Raw genomic sequence first — 22567 nt, forward strand, 5'->3', positions numbered from 1 at the left:
TGCTCAGCTTAGGGACCATGAGATGAGACTAACTCATGAATATTTGCATTTGAGGAAGGTGTTCTCATTATAAAGATAATGAGTGCTTCTGGATGTACAGTTTTCAAGAACTTTAAGAAATGAGCAGGAAGAATTAAGAGTAATTGCTTTCTAGAATAGCTAGCTCCTAAAACTACAAAACAGGTTGTAGTCTTCCTAAAAGCACAGAGAGCTGAGAGAGAGTAAAGCACAAGAAATCCAGCCATCTTTTACTGGAAAACCAGATGGAATAGATCTTTGCTGGATACAAGACAGCTGAGTTCTAGCACCACCTCTTGGCTCCCACCCGTAGGTATGGGAAGATTCCAGCCAAATAAATGAATAATGGGAAATCACAAAGCTTAGCCCCCCAGGTCTTTTTTTTTTTTTTGGTGGTTTTTTTTTTTTTTTTGTTTGTTTGTTTATAAAAATAATTCAATTCTTCTCTTTTTGGAGATATGTTATTTCCTTAGCTAGAGGCACAAAGCAAGTAACCTTACAAAGCACTGTCGGAATTTCTGGTATTTCCACTGGAAAGCTGAGCTGTGGATGATTGTCTGTATTGTTTATGTTGTGGAAGAATCAGGGCTTCTACAGTCAATTATAAAATCAATTCCTTCCTTTTTCAGTGTAAGGGCAGCAATGTCAGATGCAAAGATATCTTTCCTGGGAGAAAGGGGATTTTTCCAGTTTTACAGATGGGTTGTATAGCTGCAGTTCTCTTTTTCCTATCACAATCATGTACGTGTTAGGATCTGTTATGGGACTTGTTTATTTTTAATGCAGATGTCACAAACAGAGCACTTCTCAATCAATCTTCGCTCAGACAGGTTCACAAAATAAAATCCTATACTATCCTATTAAAATTCTATTGTATTAAACACAAAACCTGTCTCTGGATTGCCAAATCCCTAAGCCACAGACTTCTTGCCATCAGAGCCTCTGAGCACAGGGCTGCATGATCAGGCCCTAGGACATGGAGTAGAAGGCAGAGAGAGATGTTTGATGGAAGGTGCTGGCAAGTGCATGACAGACCACCCTGTATTTGTGAGATATGGTAAGCACTGCAGTAGTTGTTACTTCTTCAGCACTCAGAAGCATGGTACAACTGAAGACACATCTAGTGTATGGCTAGCTACTGAGGGAAAATCCAGCTGGGAGATACAATCTGAGACTGCTCTCCTTGGTAGTGAGTGGCATGATACTGATGCTGTAAATTGGCAAATTGGAGAAGGCCAGGTTATTTATTTAAATATTTCTTTATTTCTCCAAAACCACTAGGAATTGTACATGTCATGATATCACAGCATTTATTGTCAGAAAGAAGAAGTCACTGGAAGATTTACTTTAGTTTAAATTCTTGAAAACATCTTAGTCTGTCTCAAGCTACACCCTAGCCATAACTGGAGGCTGAAGGATAAGTAGACAATTTGTTTTTGTTATTGAACAGAGAAAGGTTATCAGCAGGTGTCAATGGGTATGAAGAGATTCACCAGACTGTTGTCTGCAGCTCCTCTGCAGTTGGCAGATTTGATGTCCAAATCTTGGAGGACTGAAGTCAAACTGAACAGGGCCTTTAGTATGCTGTGGTGGAAGTATATGCAGATGGGAAATTTATTTCTTTTTGCTCCAGTCATAATGATAGATAGTGTGTAAAGATATTTAAACTATGGCATTGGTTCTTTGGAACATGAGGCAGCTCTGCCTCAAGCTCTGAGTGTCACCTCAAGCAGAGTCATGCAGAGAGACAAGGTTGCACTTCAGGATGGTGTTCAAGATTTAAAATCTGGCCTTGATCCCTAACTGGGACTTCATTTTCCTTCTCTACAAAAGAAGAGTGAAATAATGCCTTGTTTTCCATCAGCAGATTTGACTCTGCTTGGTACTGACTTTAATGGATTTATTGAGGGATTATCATGTAACTCATTTTTTGAAATGAAGACCTGTTATGAGAGCACAAAACTGGGATACCTACCCCTTATGAATGTATGTATGTATGTATGTATGTATGTCCTACATTTATATAGGACACATTTTTTATTAGAAGTTTGTCCTCACATGTCATTAAACAGCTGAAGGAGGGAGGATATGCGTCTGCAGAAAGAGACATAGTACCCAGTTACAACATCAAAAAAAACCCCATGTTGCACAATTCCTACTGTCTCAGACTGGATAAATGCTTTCTTCCCTTGCTCCCAGGAGGACCTCCTTGAGTGTTTCCTGGGTCTAAATAGAGCTCTGTTGGAAATGTTGGTTGGTTGTGAAATTCTCAATATTGCTTCTTGTTCATTTCTTCAATTTGAGATTTATTCATTAATAGAAATAGCAAAAGGATCCAGAGAGAAATCCTGCCTTTTATGCACAGTCACTGTAGTGGTGAAATTGGAGGGTATCTTGAGCCACAGATACATGCCTACTGCAGTGTTCCTGCTGACATGATAAAGACATGATTATGCAGTTCAGTCGCCTGTTGCTAGTTCATTTACTGATGCCCTTATTTTCCAGTTCACCGTTTTATTCTTGCTGGCATCTCCTTCCCATTGCTATTCTGCAACAGTCAGCCAGCCTCCATCACACGGCTCTGCCAAAAGCTTTGCCAAGACAAATAGGAGGAGAGTGTATGCTTTTCACTTCGAGGCCAAAAAAGTTTAATTACAGTCACTGTCAAAGCCCTAGATTTCAGGATGCAAAATTTCATCCCCTCTGAGTCAAAAACAGTGCCTTTTCCCATTCGGGATCACTAATAAAGATAGGACAAATAAGGAACTGAGAGGTACTCCCTACACCATACCCAAGGATCCTTTTCCTTCCCCTTGCAGCAGAGAGACCCTTCTCACTCTCAAGCCTAAGAGCAATCCTGACTAAGCTCCAAGTGCTTTTATGACAACCTTTTTACTGGATGTATTTCCAGGTCCCTCAGAATCCAGGTCTCATGGCAGAGGCATTGCTGAGCCCTTGTCCTGGGGTGGCATCCCTTGGAGATTCAGTTGAGCTGTCTCATTCAGCCACAAATTTTTTAAATCTTCCCTGGGGACAAGATACTCATAGAAAACTGAAGAGAGGCAACCTTAGGGAGTTTATTATTATTATTCATGATGCTGTCTTACAGCAACACTCAAAGGTCAATGGCACTCACTGTTAACACCTTAAATTTGGCTCCTCTAAAATTATTTTTCACACAGCTTTCACTGAAGGAACTGGAAAAGCCTTATAGGGACATTCCCAACCTTTGTATGCCCATATATGTGGCTGACTCAAAAGATGCTGTCAACTCAAGTATTGCCTAAAATTAGACTTTATTTACTGATTACTGTTCCTATGTTATTTTTTAAGTTTAAAAAAAGCTTTGGCTCCTCTGCTAGCAGCTATCTTCTCCTGTTTGAAAGCATCCTAGGAGGAGCTGCGGACTTGAGGCCAACTGTTGTGAAGAGGCAACTGTGCTTCTCAGTAACTAACTCAAAGATTTCATCCTTTCTCTGTCCCTTACAATGAGCAAGGTTATGTCAGAGATGGGTGTTGAGAAGCTCTTGGCATTTACCCAGGTAGTTTTAGCCAAGTTTCAGCTTTACTGGTGATACCAGGGCATGTACAGCAGCACACAGTGATAGTGCTGAGCCTCTGCTGCTCCAAACCCATGTACCTGCTCTTGCACAGACACAGGAGGAGCCACCAGCCTTCAGCAAGGCTCTTACAGGAATTGTAACTGCATTGTCAGAGCAGTGTGAAATGAACTTGGATAGTCAAAGCATTTCTGTGCCCATTACCTGGGCTAGCTTGCCTGTAACACCCCCACCCTGCAGCCTTGCTTGGATGCAGCATTCAAATGTGTCCTGGTGCTAATTTTAGCCCAGTCTGTGGGCCTTGATTCTGGGTAGTGTTGGACTATCAGAACAGAAGGCATTTTGGTGCTAAACAAAATCAGTTGTATATGGCTATTCATTAACTTCAGTGGTAGTATTTGCAAAACAGTTTGAGATCTGCTTCTTATCAAGTAGCCTGACATCAGGCCACTGGCACGACTGTATTCTGGTGAAGAAGAAGTCAAAAACTTAGTGCTTAGGGATATTTATAATTTATCTTAGTAGATTTTTATATCCATGGGGATAGAACAGAAGGGTTCTTGATGACATCCTCAGGCCAAAGATACACCTGCTTCTAAGCTTCTTGGAAAGTCCTAGTTGTAAAGAGGCAACTACAATATCTCATTTCCACATGCCTTTGTTCTTCAGTATCAGGAGTTAAGAATAAAGGCAGTATTTCCCTTCAGATGAAATTTTTCCTATGATACTGATAATATATGTTGGTGTGTGTGTAGCAGCACCATCCATAGCCCCTGTCACATCTGTAATGTTGAAAAAGTAGAAGAGAGATGAAGGAAACAATCCAGTGAATAAATTCATTAAGTGCATGCTTTGCAATTGCAGCAACCCACAGTGAATTGGAATGACTGAGAAATATGGATATTTTGTGTCATGGAGACTCATAATTTCTTCACTTATTGGCTGGCAAGTTTTGTGGGTTTATCTGTACTTTGATTTATTCACCCAGTCTTTCATCTTGACTGTATCAAAATCTACTCCAGATGCTGCAGATCTGAATTAGGAGGACCAGATCCTGCAAAAATCCTAAGAGTAAACATTAGTTTTGTATTAGTATCATCTTCTCCTAAAAATGAAGTGTTTTCAAATAAAACACCATTGGCCTCTGGCTTAGAGAAATGTTTGTTGTTCTTGTATACCAGAGATGCTGATGAAAAACAACTTCATGTACCCATCTAATTTAATGCTACTATTTACTATAATGTACTGCTTGAATTGCAGTAGCACTTAGGATTCCTAGTCACAGACTAGGGCACTGCTGTGCTAGACACCAGGCAGGCATGGTACAAAAAAGAAAGTCCCTTCCCTAAAGAATTTGCATACTCTGGCATGAGTATGGTCATTACAAAGACAACAATCTTTTTTTCCAAGAAACGCCTCATCTTGTTCATTATCCCTTGCAATTAGTCTCATGGGGCTCCACTTCCAGCAACATGCACCTGTTAAGTGCAGCCTAGTCAGAGCTTAGAGAGACTTTGATTCTTCTATTTTTTAATGAACAACAAATGGTGCATTAGAGTTGTTTGCTACTTCAAATATTCAGACATCTGAATTTCTAATTGTTTAGCATTAGTCATAACGTAAGTAGGACAGAGCAGGTTCTATATATAGCTCGTTGCCCAGCCATTCAAGATAGATAGTGTGTTTGCATTTCTTCCCATATTTCTTCACTTGAAAGGAGTGAGAATGCAGTTGCTGTACTCCCAAGTACTGCAAATTGTTCTGCCCTCATCTCCTTTTCTCCCAGATATTGAGACTGTTTTCAGAATCATAAGTTTTTAGAAGAAGATTAATTCTCAGTTCTTCTGGTGTTTATTTGGGGATTCTCAGACCTGATTATAAAGCTAAATTATGTCTTTAAGCCTGAAAATTTTTTTTTTTTGGTTGGTTTGGTTTGGGTATTTTTTAAAGGAACAGTTGAAGTCATAACAAGATTCCAGGAGCAGAAGTTGCCCTTGGTATTACAGAAGTCTTTTAATTTCAGTGATCATTTTCCCCTCTAGTCAGTTTTCATTTTTCAGTCTCATTCCCATGTTGTATATACTCTTACATATGAATATATAATGTGTTTTACATTACTGCATCCAGCTTTGGGGTCCTCAGCACAGGAAAGACATGGACCTGTTGGAATGAGTCCAGAGGAGGGCCACTAAGATGATCAGAGGGCTGGAACACGCCTCCTTATGAGGAAAGGCTGAGGGAGTTTGGGTTGCTCAGCCTGGAGAAGAGAGGCCTCTGGGGAGACCTTAGGGCACTTTCCAGTACCTAGTGGGGGCTGATGAGAAAGGTGGGGAAAAACATTTTAGCAGGGCCTGTTGCAATAGGACAAGGGTTAATGGCTTTAAATTAAAAGAGGGTTGATTTAATTTAGATACAAGGAAGAATTTTTTTTTACGATGATGGTGGTAAAACTGGAACTGGTTGCCCTGAGAGGTGATGGATGCCCCCTCCCTGGAAACCTTCAGATGGGGCTCTGAGTGAGTGGAATGTGTCCCTGCTTATTGCAAGGGGGTTGGACTAGATGACCTTTAAAAAGTCCCTTCCAAACGAAACTATTCTGTGATTATGGAGGAAATCCTGGCTCACAACAAGCACACATGGTGGATGTTTTGCAATTGAATGAGAGCTTCACTTCCTGAAAATTCAAACTCCAGCATTTATTCCACTACCACTTTCTTCAACGGGAGAAAAGTGGATTGGCCATTGAAAAGAACATAGATCCAGAAGTTAGCCCAAATCTCTCCTGCCTGGATGCTGGAAAATGCAACAGCAGCTCAGTTGTGCTCCAGTATTTCTCTTGAATTTTCTAGCAGTGCTCGGATCCATTACCCCGGCTGCCTGGCTCCCCCAGGCTCGTGACATGGCTCCAGTGTCAGAGCAAAATGCACCAAACCTTGCTGCTGACACTAATGGCCGATGACAGCCCTGGTGCTGCGCACGCTAAGATCAAAGCAGGGTCCCTGGTGTCAGTGGTGTGTTTGAAGGCTGAAGCCATCGGTGGCCCAGGGGACTTTCCCACAGGGACATCCTAGCTGGGCAGACAGGCTCGCATCTGCTCCTGGCCTTTTGTGGACAGTTCTTCACAGACTTCCTGGAGCAAGCCTGCCATCCATGCTGGTTACACCATTGTGGGCTAGCTGTGCCCCCCCTCCCTGCCCCAAGTTCAGGGTCAGTTCTGGGCTCTAACCTCCAGGGACAGAGCTGTTCCTGGGGAGAGGCACTGTAGAGTTCCCTCCCTATCCTTCCCTGAAGTTCCACCCTGGTTTCTTCTACTTCCCCTTGGCCCAGTGCCTGCCCTCCCGTGGCTCAGCATCCCCTGTTTTGCTCACTGCAGCCATACCCTGCTATCCATTGTGTCTGTACCACTCTGCCACTCTGAACTGTGAGCCTGGATATCCCAGTGGCTTGTTCCAGATGCGTGCCAGATGCAAACGCAGATCCTTGTCCTTGTCCTTGCCTCACTCTGCACCAAGGACAGACAGACAAACTGGGTACTCAGCTAACCAGCAAAATTTCTTTAATGGCCAAATGTACCCAGACACCAAGACAACCAGGAATACCCGTTGCTTGGTGCTCCTGGGACATGCCTGTTTGATGGATTTCCTTGGTGTTACCAATAACTGAGATTAGTTCCTGTAGCATTATCATTAACAGCACAGCGGGCTCACACATGTGCCTGGGCAGCCTTCTCCAGCCCTTATTTGAGAGCAAGAATAGCAGCTGACAAGTCTTGTGAGGTAAATATAAAGGTCAGCTGTTGTCTCCCTGGATGAGGGCTGTCAGGAGGAGAGAGGCACAGCACTTTCCCACCTCCATGCTGCTCACAGCTTCTGCAAGTCCCTTCCCTGCTCAGAAGAAGAGAGCAATGCTGTGAGGCCTCCAGAAGTGCTTTTAGGCGTGTCCAAGAGGGTATGGGAGCAGCTCCTCCCCGTGTTACCCTCACTGGTGGGAATTGAACAGGCAGGGCTTTGGGTGAAGGGAAGGCTCTGGCTGGGACAGTAGGTCCATGCTTGGGATTCCTGAGCAGTGCACACTGCCCCTGCTCAACTGGGGGTCAGACCGTCCCTGCAAATCCACCCGTGTGTGAGCTGCTGGGGACGGCTGTGCTCCTCCCAGACATGGTGGAACCAAGAGGATATTCCTAAGGAATTTTTCCTTCTGCTGGGACCCCCAAACACATAAAATTACATCTTGTAAGCAGACATCAAGGATCAAGAGTAAGAATATGAAGTCGTGAATGAAAATAGTCCTCTGGTTGAGCTTGGTCTCAGATAATGCAAGACTCACTCCTACTTCTTACACAATTCCTGGACAGATATTTGATAAATTTCTTCACCCTCTAGCGTGTTTTTCCCACTGGAAAGTTTGGGAATTTAAAGTGCTTTACTCTCTCTCTCATGGGACTGTAGGGAAATCTGATACAAATCATAGGTGGAGCTCTGCTGTAAGACTGAGGTGCACCACAGAAAATCTCTGTGACAGGAGCATGTGACTTCCTTCCCAGAGCAATGTGATTGAAAAATGAAAGAGAAATTAAAAGTGAAGGAGAGAATTTTGAAGACTTCTGGGGTCAGAAGCAAGGGCAGATAGCTGAAATCCTTATCAGTTTAATTTTTCATCCTGGTCTACAACATACTTTTTTGTATATAATTGATTTATTTTGATTTATTTTTATAACTCACTTTAATTGAGGTTATCTATGATTATTCTAGCAAATTCAGTCTGCTGAAGAATAATAGGCAAATGTATTTTGTTCTTAAGGTGACTTATCACCTTCAGGCAGAGTAAGATACCCTGAATTTAATTTTTCTTTTTCTCTCAGCTGTCCCAGAATCCATAATATTTATAACTATCAGATACAAATTTCTTTGTATCAAGACTACCAAAAGGTGAAATGGAAGTGTGATGTACACATGTCAGTGCATGATTACTGGCATCTCAGAGTGGGTGAGATGAGCTGAGTTCACCTGAAATAGTCAGACTGTAAGATCGTGTGTCTGACCACATGGATCAAGAACGATGGGGATCACATGAAGGGGTACTGTGAGATGTGGAAATGTTTGCTGAACTCACCAATGCAAAAAATCCTTGCTGCCTTCTGACAAAGTGGCAATGAAATATTGCGCTGTGGTAGAAAGTTGATCTACATCTGGTGTGCATCCTTCCACGTTTGTAGTTGGGCATCTTCAAAAATACCTGGGGTAAGAGCCATAACCTCAGTTTAACATCATCCCCTCTGTATTACCATACTTAGAACTGTGTGATCTCTCTGCTATGGTCAGTCAGTGAGGAGGGGATTCTTCTCACCTCACATTGCTGCCTAAGAATTCAGTGGGCAGGCAAAGGTGGTTGTCTGCACTCCCTTTATAGACAAGGGAACAAGGTGAACGTCTCCAGAAACCCGAAGGTGCTCTATTGCGGGGGGTGCATCATGCTCTGGGCATGCTTTTGCTTTCCCTGAGCTACCTCAGAGCAGCTGTAATTGCTTTTCAGTAGGTGCCTGAGTTTGAGATCACCAAGGCTAAAGGGCAAGAGCACTCAACCCGAGTCAGAGGAGAGGAAATGGTTCTCAATAGTGTTTTTTATTTCTAGACAGTTATTTTGTGATTCACTAAAATTTCTGTTTGCTCCTGATGTTTGCAGAATGAGTCAAATATGAACACTTTTCTTATGAAGGGTATGCTAATCTCCAACTATAATACTAAACAAAAATCTCTAAATCCAGATGTACCTCATATCCTCCTTGTATTCCTTTTTCACCCCTCTGTTGAGAAGCCAAGATTTCTTCTGTTGCAATCTCCTTCAGAAGTGACAGCTGACATTTCACTCAGAAACTAGTGACTGTGGGGAAAGGACTTTTATATTCCTAGGTAGTCAGTTGTGCATTTGAAGTGCTGAAGGAAGTACTTTTTTTGGTTTATGTATCTGTGATATTTTATATTCCTCATTATCAAGACATCCGACTGTCTCACAGTGTTCCCTGCATTGCTGCAAGCCCTCACACATCACTCAGGATCTATGAGGAAAGTGGGGTAATAGGACCATGTTGGCTTAGAAACAAGCTTGTGTGAGACACTGCGGACCATACTCAGAGCCAGGGGTGAGAGAAAAATGGAGGAAAAGAAACTGGCATCTTGTACAGCTCTTGTAGAAACTTGAGGATACCAGCCTCCTTCTCTGTTGCATTTGCTATACCTGGATTTCTTCAAGGGACAAAACTGTCTGCCTAAAGAGACCTAAATAATACTGTAAATTATTAAAAACATAACATAACCTGTGCCATTTCTCACTGGCATCAATCTTTTGGAGAAATGCAGCTCTGTCTTATTCAAACCTCACCCCTAACACAAAAAAAATTATTATTCTGATAAAAATTCTTCTTTCTTTACATTTATGATCTCATTATTTTAAGAGGCTTTTGTGTTTTTAAGCAGTATGTTAAACCTAAAAATGGAGACACTGATAAAACCCAACCCAGAGCACATCTAAAGGGTTTGAGTTTAATAAGTACCTCTAACATTTTCCTTCAATTGATTGAACTTAGCTCCTGTTTCTTTGAACCTCTTGTTCTCACTGAAAGCCATGCTGACATGCTTTAAAAGCATACAAATAACTGATGCTGTGACTAGCTACACAATATATTCTGTTCTGTAATACACATTTCAGTTCATGAATGCCTGAGCAAAAAGTGGTAATGAAGAGCTAAATCTCTGGTACTAAATCTCTGTTTTTCCATTTGTTTCTTCATGACGCATAAGATCTGATTCTTTGGCACTTTGCAAAATGTGCATCTGAGGCTGGAGCTAGGTACAACTAAAATTGAAGTTTAGAGCATCCCTAAAGAGATGCTCAGAATTGGTCTGTGGCCAACCTCATACATTAAGTGGTTTTTACTTTGTTATTTTATTAAGGAAATGGAGTTCAGATCTATCATTTTGCATCAATAGCATGTGACCACCTGTTCTGTCCCAACTCCTCACTATGATGGGAAACACTCAAGTGTGTGACCCCAGGAGTTTATTGTCTAGGCAAGATAAAACCAATAGGTTTTCTGTAGAGTTCTCCAACTTAAAGAGAAGGAAATGATTGATGTTTCAACTGAGGCAGTGGAGAAAGAGGACTGAAAGGCATTGGCAAAGGTGATGGGATGCAAAAATGGAAGACCACACATTACACATGGAATGGATGTCGGGCAAAAGTTATTTCTAGAAGTTCGGCAGCACTTCCTCTTGAAGAGATCAGAGAGCAAGAAACCCAGGTGGAGACGTTGATGTACTGCGGTCTGGAGCTTGAAGATGTACTGGTCATGGGAGAACACCTCGAAAAAGCTCCACGTGGGATTAGGACAGGCTGGAGAGGAAGGCCTTAGCTGAGGAGGGCAAACAGGGAAAGCACAAGGCCATGGCGTTGAAGAGGTGGGGAAGATCAGCCAGTGGAGTCGAGAAGGGGGAAAAAGAGCAGTTGTTGCCTCCACGCAAACAGCGGGAGAGCAATGGAGAGGAGCACGGGCCGCACGGCGGGAGCGGGCGCCGGCAGCGCGGAGCCGGCGCCGGGACGAGCCGGCGGCGCTGCCATCGGTGGCGGGGCAGAAGGAGCCGAGCGCCCCCCGGGCGACGCTCCCTGCCCCGGCAGATGCTCGCAGGCAGCCCTGGCGGCTGTCTCGGCCTTCCCCGCCACCCCCGGGGCCTTTCCGCCCCCTCTGCCGCCGGCGGGGTCCCTGGCAGCTCCGGTGCCAGCGCTGCCGCGGGTCCCTGCCGGCACTGGCACCTTCCTCTTCCCGCGGCTCGGCTGCGCCCCTGTCCGCTTCGCGGGGCGAGCGCTGCCCCGGCCCGCGCCGACCCCGGGAGCGGAGCGAAGACCGGACCCACGCAAAACACGCGCCCTGCAGGCCTCCTGCCCACCCGCCACAGTCGTCCGTGAGGGCGGGCTCGGAGGCGGCGGAGGCCGGGCGGCCGGGAAAGAGCGAGGATGGAGAAGGAGATTGCTCGGGATATCAGCCCCGGCCCCGCTCGGGTCGGGTCCCTCCCCGCGGGCCGGCCCGTGAGTGGAAAGTTTCCCCGGAGCGACCTCTCATAGTACGCGCCCGCTAGGAAATCTCATTCAAGTATTTTTGTCAATGGGGTGGGGGGGGCATCCTGCTCCCCGGCCCCCGGCCCGGCTGACGTCACTGCAGAGGCGATAAATATCTGTTGATATAATTGGACGTGAGATTTGGGGTTGCGATAGCGAAACTCGGCCCATCGCCGCTCCGACGGGCCCCCATGATTTATTCAGCAGTAGATCGGGGCACGCAATCGGGCTGTCAGGGAGAGCGTCAGCTTATTAGGCAAGTTCTGCGTGATTCCAGGAGAGGGTCTAAGCTATAAAAATCCCGCGCTCCGGCTCTGATTAGTACCAAATCTGATCCCAAGTTTGCCAGGAGCCGGCTCCGAGGGAGAGCGAGAGGAAGGGACGCCGGGCACCGCCGAGTCCCGCCGCCGCCCGCCCTGCCCTACCGCCGCCTCCGCCGCCCCAGGTAGGTGCGCGGCCGCGGCCGGGCGCGCAGCGGATGCGCTGCCCTGCGCTGAGCGGGGCTGAGCGCCGCGTCCCGCGGGACACGGGGAGCTGTCCTGGCCGGACAGGGAGCGGGGAGGCGGGGAACGGGCGCTTAAACCCCACAGCTCGTGGGGAGAGCCGCCCCGCCACAGGCACCCCACGTTCCCCCTCTCCCCGGGTGGGTGAAGGGGCACGGGTCGCGAACACGCGTGAGCGCTCCGCAGGGGCTCAGCCCAGCCTGGTCCCGGGAGCCGCTGCCGGCGCAGCGCGGAGCCGCCGCGCGGGGCTGTTCCGCGGGGTTGTTCCGCGGGGAGCGGCCGCCTCGACGGCGCGGGTGGACCGGCCGGGGTGAGCGCAGCCGGGGGTGGTGTGCGGGGAACGGAGGGGCGCGGAGCGACGCGGAGCGGCGCGTTTCAGCACCGGGACAGCGGCGGTGGGGACGCCCCCTCCCCGGCCGCCCGCTGCCCTTCCCGCCGCTGCGGCTCGGCTTTGTAACCCAAACCCCGTCCCCCGTCTGCCCCCGCAGGTTTGGGCCCCGATCATGAAGATCCCGCTGCTGGTCTCCACGGGAATCCTGCTGGTCGCCCTCCTGCCCTGCCAGGAGTGCAGAGCTCTCAGCAAGAGCCCGGCACCCGCCCCTGGGGCTCTGCACCAGCCAGATTTCTTCCAGCAGCAGCAGCGACAGCAGCAGCAGCAGCAGCAAACTCTGCCCGTCCTGCTCCGCATGGGAGAAGAGTATTTCCTGCGCCTGGGCAACCTTCACAAGAGACCCGTTGGTTCTTTCTCCGCCTCCTCCAGCAGCACCAGCCACCTACAGCCCGAAGCCTCCGCCAGCAACTTTTTCCGGGCGGCGGTTCAACAGCTGCAGCAGCTGCCCGAGCGCTCGCCGGGGGACCGAGAGGACGGGGAAGCCGAGGGTGAGGCGGTGGAGAGGGAGAAGCGATCCGAAGAACCCCCTATTTCTCTGGATCTGACTTTCCACCTCCTGCGAGAAGTCTTGGAGATGGCCCGAGCCGAGCAGTTAGCGCAGCAAGCTCACAGCAACAGGAAACTGATGGAGATAATCGGGAAGTGAAACGGCCCCTCCCCGCCTTGCCAAAGAGATTCCGCAGTTAGCACAAGAATAATTACACCGTCCGATGTACCATAGTGCTGCTCTGATGTCATCTCTTTATTTTTATATAGCTTTAAACCTAGAAGGGCGTACTCCGAACAGCCTCTGTCCCTTGACTAGCATGCACAACCGTGTACCAAGTGCAGAAACACGAGTGTCGTTTGTAACCTCCCTTACCTTTATTTATTTCTCCATTTCCCAGTTATTCTAGTGCCATCGCTACGTAGGGATGTGTGAGCATTGGAAGAAATGGTGCCAAGAAGACAGAAAACTTTTCTGTTGGGGGCAGGGAGTGGGAGGGGGAATCTCTGTAAGCTACTTTCAATCCACTTTTTTTTTCCTGTAAACATTTTCACAATAAATCATCTTTTCAGCGCTCGGTCGATTTGGTTGTGTAAGAGAATGTTTAATATTTATATTTTTAATAAAAGCTGCAAAGTAAAGATGCCTTGATAGATTTTCTTGCCTAGACGCCTGGGGGCTGCTCCGCCTCCCTCAGCGCTAACCGGGGCGGGGGGACACCCGCGGCCGTGGACACCCAGAGCCGCGGGGAGCCCTGGATCTCCCCGGGGATGTTTTCCCCCCGGCCTGTATCCGCGGGCTCTCCCGCAGGCTCGCCCCGACGCCGCCGGCCCCGGACGGGGGCTGCTCCCGCCGCCGCGCTCGGCGCAGGCTGCTCCCGGGAAGGGGGCGTCGAGGGCCAAATCAGCCCCCCCGAGCTGGCGAATCCCACCTCTGCAGCCTCCCGAGGGAGCTCCCTGGCTCCTGCCGCTGTGTCCGGGACCGGGCAGCCTCCTCCCGCCGGGGAGCACCGATGGGAAAGCGGTGAGGCGCTCCCGCATCTCTTTTGCGTTTTCGCACCCTTCCCGCACCACAAAAGGGCAGGTTCCTCCCTGCTTCGGCTTCTCCCGTCCCGTCGGCCGTGCCCACCCTGGGTCCCTCCCAGGGACTTCTAGGGAGGCTGCAGTGGGTGTGGAGAAACTTCCCGGGAGGAGCTGGGGGAAATCTCCAGGACGACTGGGAGAAAATAGTAAATCCCTCACCCCGAACCAAATCCCAGGGAAAAGCTGCTCCAGCAGCCGGAGGCGATGCGGTGGCGGTGCTGGGCGGCGCTCGTTCTGGGCTGTGCGAATTCCAAAGCTTTCGCACGGAGCTTGCCTGTGCATTCTGCAAAACTCTCTCAAGAGTTTTCCAGGGAAAACAGATACCAACGAGGGCTGGTAGAAACGGGTGCCCAGGACAGGGGCTGACCCCACACAGCCTGCTATGCTAACCAGTCTGCACTGCCAGCTCACCAGTCCTGCTGGGGCACAGCACAGCCTTATGGCCCCACACAGGCCCCTGCCAAAACAGCACAGTGAGGGCCTGGCTCGGGGATTTGGGAAAGATCCACACATAACCCTAGTGCAGAGCTTGACACCTGGTCCCCTATGGCACCAAGCACTCCCGGCAGCCTGCCAATCTCTTAAACACTGCTGAGTGTTGACACCTACTCCCAGTGACAAGAACCAGAGAGTGATGCCTTCAGTACAACTTGTAGAGCCTCTTTTAAGACACAAATTTGATTTCATTTGATGGCTCAACATCTACAATGCACACGGAATAGGAAAGTCAGCATCTGCCTTTTCTACAGCACAGCTTCAAATTAAACCTTGAGTGAATACCTGTGACCACCTTATCGCACCCTGGTTTAATGTAAGAACATGTCCCCTTTTGTACACACACCGACAGCAGAGAAGACATGGACAGAGGGAACGGCTGGAAAGACTGGGCAGCACTTCAGCAACTGCCCCACATACTCAAAGCTGTGTGGGGGTCTTGGCCAGTGTTTTTTGGTAAGTGTCTCTTCCTCAGTCCTGCCACTCGGAATCTTCCTTACAAATAATGTGTTTCTGCAAGCGTCATCTGTTGTGGTTTAGTAGGAAGAGCAAGTGAAAAGGAAGAAATGGCAGCTTCCTTCTTCCCTCCCATGTTCAGCCTCTGCAGCCTGGGACGCACCAGTACTGTAAGACACAACCCCAACTTGGGGATGCCAAGGACATAAGAGTGTCACTGAAGCCACCAGCACTGACAAGAGGGGACGTAGGAGAATCCTGAAGAGAAACACTGTTCTGGCAAAGGATGCTACTAGAGAATATCACACCAGCATTTTAGCTAAGAACATTGGTGAAGTGTTTACACCTACATGGGGATGTGCCATCAAGTGAGTTACAAAACACTAGCAGTGCTCAGACTAAAGCTGTAGTGATGCCTCTTCCCCCATGGAAGCAAAAACTTATTGGAAAACACTCTGACTACAACACATAAAATAATCTGTCCCTATGCTCCCCTCTCTCTCCCTGTCAATTCAAGGGTATGGTGTGGAGGTCAGCTGAGTTCCCAGGAATGAAATCTGTTCAGATGCCCCTTCCCAGGCCAGTTTCTTTGCTGACTGCAGCCAGGCTGCCTGTGCTCACAGTCCTTCCGAAGAGAAGCACACCAGAAGCCAGCCAGAGTGAGTCATCATTCATTCAGTGAGTTCAACCATGAGAAGGAGAAGACATGACGAGCCGGCTCGTCACCCCTCTCACTGCTCACGGGAGCTTCCTCCACTCGTCCTTGAGTGTATGGCTCAGAACCAGTCTGCAAAGAAAGGAAAGGTTGATAAATGGAAGAGAAAAATATGAATTACATTAAAATCCATAAGATTTCACTACATGCAGGGAAACAGAATGAAGTGGAAAAGAAGGGAAAAGGCAGGGAGCGTGGAAATTTGAGAAGCTAATACAAGACTTCTAACATCAAAGAAGTCAGAGGGACTTTTGCCATGACCAGTGTCTGAGGAAGGATTATGCTGGCTGAGCGTGTCACATTTGTGCAAAGGGCTTAGTCCTGATTTGGACCCTTGGAATATTATTTAGCACTGAAGGTGATAAATGCCTGTTCAGAAGTGATCCTGAGCCAGCTTGGCTGGTGTAGCTGGGTCTCCAGATTGATGTGAACCAGAGCCAAATGTTATTGCCAGTGCATTGCCACTCAAAATGATACTTGTTCTTCTGTTATGAAATCTGCCTTGGAAGTGTTTTCTTTTTTTTTTTTTCTTTTAAGCCTTCTAATATTTATTTCACTTCAGTTTAACTCAGATGAGGAACAGGAATTAAATAATACAGAGATATAAACTTCAGTTTATATCCCTCTCTTTTTTTGCATAGGTATCCTACACTTACAGTAGGAAAAGGAATCTGGACATGTACACCGTAGCTGCTAATGAAAGGAATTTCTAAAATTAGATGAATATTTAACAGACCAGTGTAATAGGCAGAAATATTTTACTAGTTCCTGATCCCTTTGGCAAAGGATAAAGACTGCTTTGTGATAGGATCAGAAATCCTGTTTAAGATAAAATATATAAAAATGGGTGATTTGCTACCTAAGGAAAGTCTTGTGTCTTCGTCATTAAAACTGCAATTTAACTTGCAAGATACAGGATTTTTTTCCCTTTGTATTCCTAGATGCACACATATGTTATTGTACATACCTAAAATTAAACCAGCCACACTGCCAGTCTTCTTTGTGCAGGGTTTTAGCTTACTTTGGAAACCTCAGCATAATCTCAGGTGAACTATGTGATGTCAACATAGTACTCAATGGAGGGCAAATGACAAAGTAATATCATCTGAATTCCAACATCTTAGTCATTTACAGAATTGTCCTAAACCAGAAAGTTACTTAAGGAGTGTTCCTAATGGATACATCCAGCAACAAACATTGAAGCGGGGATGCTTTTGAGGAACTGAAGCATGGGATGGATGATTTTACTAAGCATTTTTGTAAGTACTTACTGTTAAAGTGTCCAACAAGAATAAGAACTAGTGGTAAGTATAAATTAGCTATTGGGCTTCATTCCAGTTACTAGCTATTTAAATGTCACCAACAAACAAGACAGCATGAAAGTATGAAAAGAAACAGAACCCCATTTCTTTATTTATGTCTTATTAGAGTTCACAGTGCCGTTTTTACCAATATCCTTGATTGTTCTAAATTGAAATAGCCCTATTAATTTCAATGAAATATTATCTGAGAAACTGCTTTGCTATTTGAAATGTGGACCAATCTTTGACTTAGATTCATATTTTCAAAGCAAGAGACTCTTTGCTACTTACTGCAAAACCCAAACAGGGATGTCATAGATGACAATAGCTTGTGCTTGCTAACTTTTTAATGTATTTTATGGAGCCCACAAGCATGGTGAAAACATGGGAGAAACTTGAATGCAAAAGCCCATTTCCAGCAATGCTGGTGAGGCGGGCTGTCTCCCAGGCTCATGCAAAAGTATGGTAAAGAATTGGGCCCACGGGGCCAGATCATCAGCTGAAAGGCAGGTAACTAATTGAGGTCTGATTATAGAAGATCTGCCTCTCAGCCCTGGAAAGTTCTGACTGCAAATCTTTCAACCTGATTACAGTAAATAACATGGCTAGACTCGCTGAATTATAAGGTATTTGGTGCTCTCTTCATCTTGGTAGATGCAGGTGATTTATTAGTCTTTTGTGATTCTGAAAATTTTGCCTTTGTTTTTGGAAGGGCAGTCAGAGTGCCTGGACTAGCTAAGAGTAATTTTGAAACTGGTTGTACAGTTTTGTGCACCAAGCCCTCAGCAGTGTGTGTGAGCAGGCATGGTCCTCACTTCTCACCCTTTAAAGGAATAGGACTGGCAAGAGGTTTAAAACACAATTCCTGCTGCTTTTTTTTTTTTTTTTTTTTTTAATTTTAATCCACACTGGTACCTTGCCATTTCTCTTGCTGTGCAAGGATGGCTTCCTTCAGCACTTTCACTTCCTATTCTAACCATCCACTATCCAAAAATTTACATTAAATCAGAAATAACTTTAAAGCAAAGATCTATCTATGAGTTTAAAGTTACGCTAAGGGTTTCATAGGATTTTGATCCAATATATAAGAAGAAAGAAAGCACAATGATTTAGACTGGCAAGCTGACTGCATTACCCTGTTAACCAGTGCTGCTGGTACTGCATTTCAAGCAAAACAATCTTTGTCTGCATCACTGCCAAAACTGTATTTCATAATGTGTTAACTCCTTCATATTTTGCTGCGATGACATCTTCCTGTGTCAGCAAAACAATGTTGGAACTCCAACACATTCCCACTGGGTTTGGCTGGATGAAGCATTTGCTCCCTGCACCTTGCTGCGCTCAGCAGGCTGCTAGTCTGCAATACCTCAATGTGCCATTCCAAAACGAATCATTTTCCATCACGCCCAGCCAGGAGTGAAGCAAGCACAAAATTGACAGTAGGGCCATTACTTAGCTTTTAGGCTTGTGTTTTCACACCTGTGGCACTTCAGTGTTTGTCTCTGAATCACACAGTGACTGAGGTATGCTCTCTTTGTGAAAGACAAGAAACCATCAAAAGGTGCCAGCAGCAACTTTGTCCATTCTTCCCTTCCAACAGCAACCCACACAACTCAGAGTTATACAGTGTGCTGGAATTGTCCAATACAAAGATTTCAGCTGCAGATTTTACAGAAAAAGACTTGTTTTGAACCAGCCTGTGATTGTGAAAGACAGAATGCAGAACCAGGTCATTGGGATTAAGGCATTTGACCGCTCTGTAGGTCCCTGTAATCTCATGCTGGATTATTTTGCTCTCCCTGTTACTACAACCCTACTCTGCTCCCAGAGGAAAGCTCAATGCTGAGCATGGCACAGCCCTTGCCACATGCTTTTAAGACAGTCCAGATTAAACACTTCATTGTATCTGTCCATTGCTATTAGGCAACTTGTCAAGCTTTATCTTTGCCTTGGAGATCTCATGGGTAGGACTTGTTTTTCACATTACCTAGAATAACAAGTCCCAACCATTTGGGTCCCTAAAAGTAATAAGGAATAACTAAAGTGTTTACCTGACATTACATTAATCACATTAGGCCAATATTGAGAGAGTACACTTTGATTTATGTTTTCCCTTGTGGTGTTGAGTGACATCAGATGGTGCTTGCAATAAGCACCAGGAATTTTCACCAGGCCAGCTCATGAAGTGGGGAGAGAAGTACACCATGCATGACTGATGGTTGGTTTTTTTTTTCCCATAAGCAAAGTTCAGGCTGGAGTTTACATGCCAATTCTATGGAGGTTCTGAGCAACCACAACTCCCACTGAGCAGCCATTCAGCACTCCTCAGCATCTGGCATGCTAGAATTTGCATGCCGGTAAACAGTCTTGGACAAGCAGTATAAGGATCTCAGAGTTGAACCTGATGAGTCGTTTCAAAGTTGCAAATATTCAGCATCTTTCAGTATTTGCTTCCTTAAGCAGGGCTCTACTTAAATCTGTATAAGATTCTTGTAAAAGGATGTAGAGAGGAGAAAAGAGGTCAGTGGGATGGTTTGCCATAACATTTTCATTTATTAGGCCCCAGCAGTTATCCTATTTATGCTGGGGGAAAATATGTAGAGCAGGCCTTTTATATATTTGAAATAAAATGAAGTCTACACATTGATTTCTGCTTTACCAGCAGCCTTTAGGTACAAAGGCTGGGATCTGTATTGACAAACTTTAGTCATCCAGAAACAAGATACCCACTGAAGCAAACTCTGTTCAACCCCACTAATGGCAGTAATCAGAGAAAGGCACAACCAGAGGGTGATTTGTCCCATCTTCAAAGAAGTGGATTGCTCTCTGGAGGTGCCTGTTTCACTCTACTGACTCTACAGACACTGGGTGACTGCATTAGACTACATCTGGCTTTTAAGCAATTATACAAGAAAGATGCCAGCCAACTATTTCAGGATATCAAAACACTCCTTGACAGGAATTCAGAACTTTGACTGCAGTATTATTTTACAAGATCACAAACTCTTAAATTTAGGAAGTGGGAAGGAAAGGTGAAGGGCTGAATGGCTTCATAATCTACTTTAATGTAGATGGATGAGGTGGTTGGTTACAATCTATATGAATGCTTTCTGGAGCAACAATGCTACACAAAGCAGGTTTCTGTCCCGTGGGTCCTCATTCACCTCTTCCTGCTTTGGTTCTGTGGTTCACTGCCCATTTGCATTGCTGCAGCTCATTGAAGGGCTGTGCTAAGAATGGGAATGTCACTGGAACAACATCAATTTTTTTATTGTTTTTTTTTTTTTTTTTTGAGGCGAAGGAAGATATTTTTAAAACTGGATCATTTGACTGATTTGATTTCAGCACAGCTCAACAAACAGCTGCCTCAGCACAAATGCCCTATAAGTGGTGGTGTATGGGAAGCAATAAGAGACAGGGAAATTTGGCAAAAAACTCCTGAATCACCTTTGCTGCCAGAGGAAATAATAGATCCACACCCCTAAAGGCACATGTACCACCCAGTGCCTTTGCTGCCTCCTCTTTATCCAGCAGGAGAGCAAGGGTGTGAATTTGTTAGAAAGTGTGGGTCTTGGAGAGAGAAGAAGTGAAAATACAGGTTTCTTGCTTCCAGGGTTTCTATAACCTCAGAAAATGAGCTAGAAATTAAATTTAATCCCCATTTTTAGCTGTCTTGTTTAGAAACAACCCCTAGTGTTGACAAGAACAGGCATGATTAAAAAATGCTAGCTGGTTACAAAGCAATCACAGAATCTGTAGGCTATGTTTGTCTGCCTCAAATGTCAAGTGTTACACTTCTGGCACTCAATACTTCCAGCCAGCGGAAACAAAGGGAGCACAACAGGTTATTTTTAAATAGTTTAAACTTTAGTTCAAGCATTTTGTTTTCATATTTTTATGCAGTCTAGCTCCTTCAGCATAACACCTGGCAGCTGTCACGTATATCACAACAATGTTGTTTTAAAGCTACGAGGCTTCTTATTTTGCATGGGTCTTTTTTATCAACAGAGCATTCTCCAAAATATTTGCTACAATTACCTGCCACAGAAATACATAAGGTAGAAGACAAAATTATATGCACAGACAAGCTCCATCAGACACTGAATTAGACATTATCACTCTTAATAGTGGTCAGTATTCAATTTTAAAAGTCCATTTGGAGGAAATGCCTTTCTTCAATAGATCATAATTATATTACAATTAACATTATATGGATAATGTCTAATGTAGAGTATTTTACATACTGATCTCAAAGTGATAAAATATATTTCAGAGAAAAACAGCCCAACTGGCTTATTTTGGTATAGGTTCCATGCATCTCCCATGAGACATGGGGGTCCAGACACTTGAACCTGTGGTAGAAACTGCATTAGAGCATGGTGTGGGAGAGCAGTTTTCTCCTCAGCATTACTTGGGACAAATGACATACAGTTCCACTATATAAGTCACCTATTTTTTTCATGACTTAAAGAAGAAAAGGCAGAAATAACATACTTTTGTAATATTTGACCCCTTGCTGCACTTCATTGATCCAACTTTTTATTGAGAGTAATTAACTACATATTTGCATGAACTTAGTCCTACAAGTGGCCAGGAAAATTAAGGAAATCCAAGAGGAGTGTGGGACTCAGATTCAGTCAAAGAGAGAAACGGGAGTTTCTATCCAGGCAGAAGCCTGGGAAAGAGCTGGAGAAGAATGCAAATAATTATCTCTATTGTTATTCACATTCTTTATAATTAAGTTCTATCACTGTGCGTCAAGCACTTTGCACCAATGCTGTGAGTTGTTTTCACTTCAGAACCAGTGGAGTTGGTCCTCACGAAGCTCTGTATAAATGAGCAGTGTATTTTGAATAAATCAGAGTTTTACTTTCAGCAGCCTTCTGGTCAGAGTCTCTTCATTCCCGTCCTGCCTTGACAGCGACAAGGAGAGTCTTAAAAACACATGAATATTAAGGTTGCATGATCAGAACAGTCTGTCCTGCATCTATCCACACCATTCTTCATTCCTCTTGGAATGAAGATTTTTTGGGACCTCCTGATCAATCAGCCTTTTACCATTTCTGCTCAATTCCAGTCCTGCTGGAGAACTGTCTAGCAAAGGAAGGATCCCATTGAGAGGCTGCAGGAGTAAGTTCTGGTCACGTAGCACACGCTGATCACCAGTGCCAGGAAGCTACTCATGAATTCCAGTTCTTCCCTCTTCCTTCTACTCTGCTTTGTCACACAAATAGATATGAATTCAGATTAACAAGTTAAATGTGAAGTAAGGCCCTTCCAAGAACTTCTTCATGTAATCAAATAATCCATGCTGTAGAAACTTTGCTATTAGCTTTCAGGAAGAAGTAGCAAAAAAATAGTAGTGGTTTCATGTCCTGTCTGTCTCTGTCAGGCAGTCTTTCCTTTGACTAGTGTGGACTTTTGTATTTCAAAGCTTTTTCTTCCTCTGC

The 22567-nt window shown here is 45.4% G+C and overlaps 2 protein-coding genes across 2 annotated transcripts in view; one reads left to right on the forward strand and one right to left on the reverse strand.

The window, feature by feature from the left end:
• The first annotated feature begins 11839 nt into the window (after positions 1–11839).
• On the forward strand, positions 11840–13709 carry CRH (corticotropin releasing hormone). The gene is made up of 2 exons (XM_021555612.2): positions 11840–12132; positions 12679–13709. The coding sequence occupies exon 2, from the start codon at positions 12694–12696 to the stop codon at positions 13225–13227; it is 534 nt and encodes a 177-aa protein (XP_021411287.1). The 5' UTR covers positions 11840–12132; positions 12679–12693; the 3' UTR covers positions 13228–13709.
• Positions 13303–22567, reverse strand: part of TRIM55 (tripartite motif containing 55) — a 37674-nt gene continuing 28409 nt past the window's right edge. The window contains exon 10 of the mRNA XM_021555611.2: positions 13303–15888. Coding sequence (XP_021411286.2) covers positions 15769–15888 — 120 coding nt within the window. The 3' untranslated portion in view covers positions 13303–15768. The remainder of the gene's footprint in view (positions 15889–22567) is intronic.

This window comes from Lonchura striata, chromosome 1 (genome assembly GCF_046129695.1).
Source record: "Lonchura striata isolate bLonStr1 chromosome 1, bLonStr1.mat, whole genome shotgun sequence".
Lineage (NCBI taxonomy): Eukaryota > Metazoa > Chordata > Aves > Passeriformes > Estrildidae > Lonchura > Lonchura striata.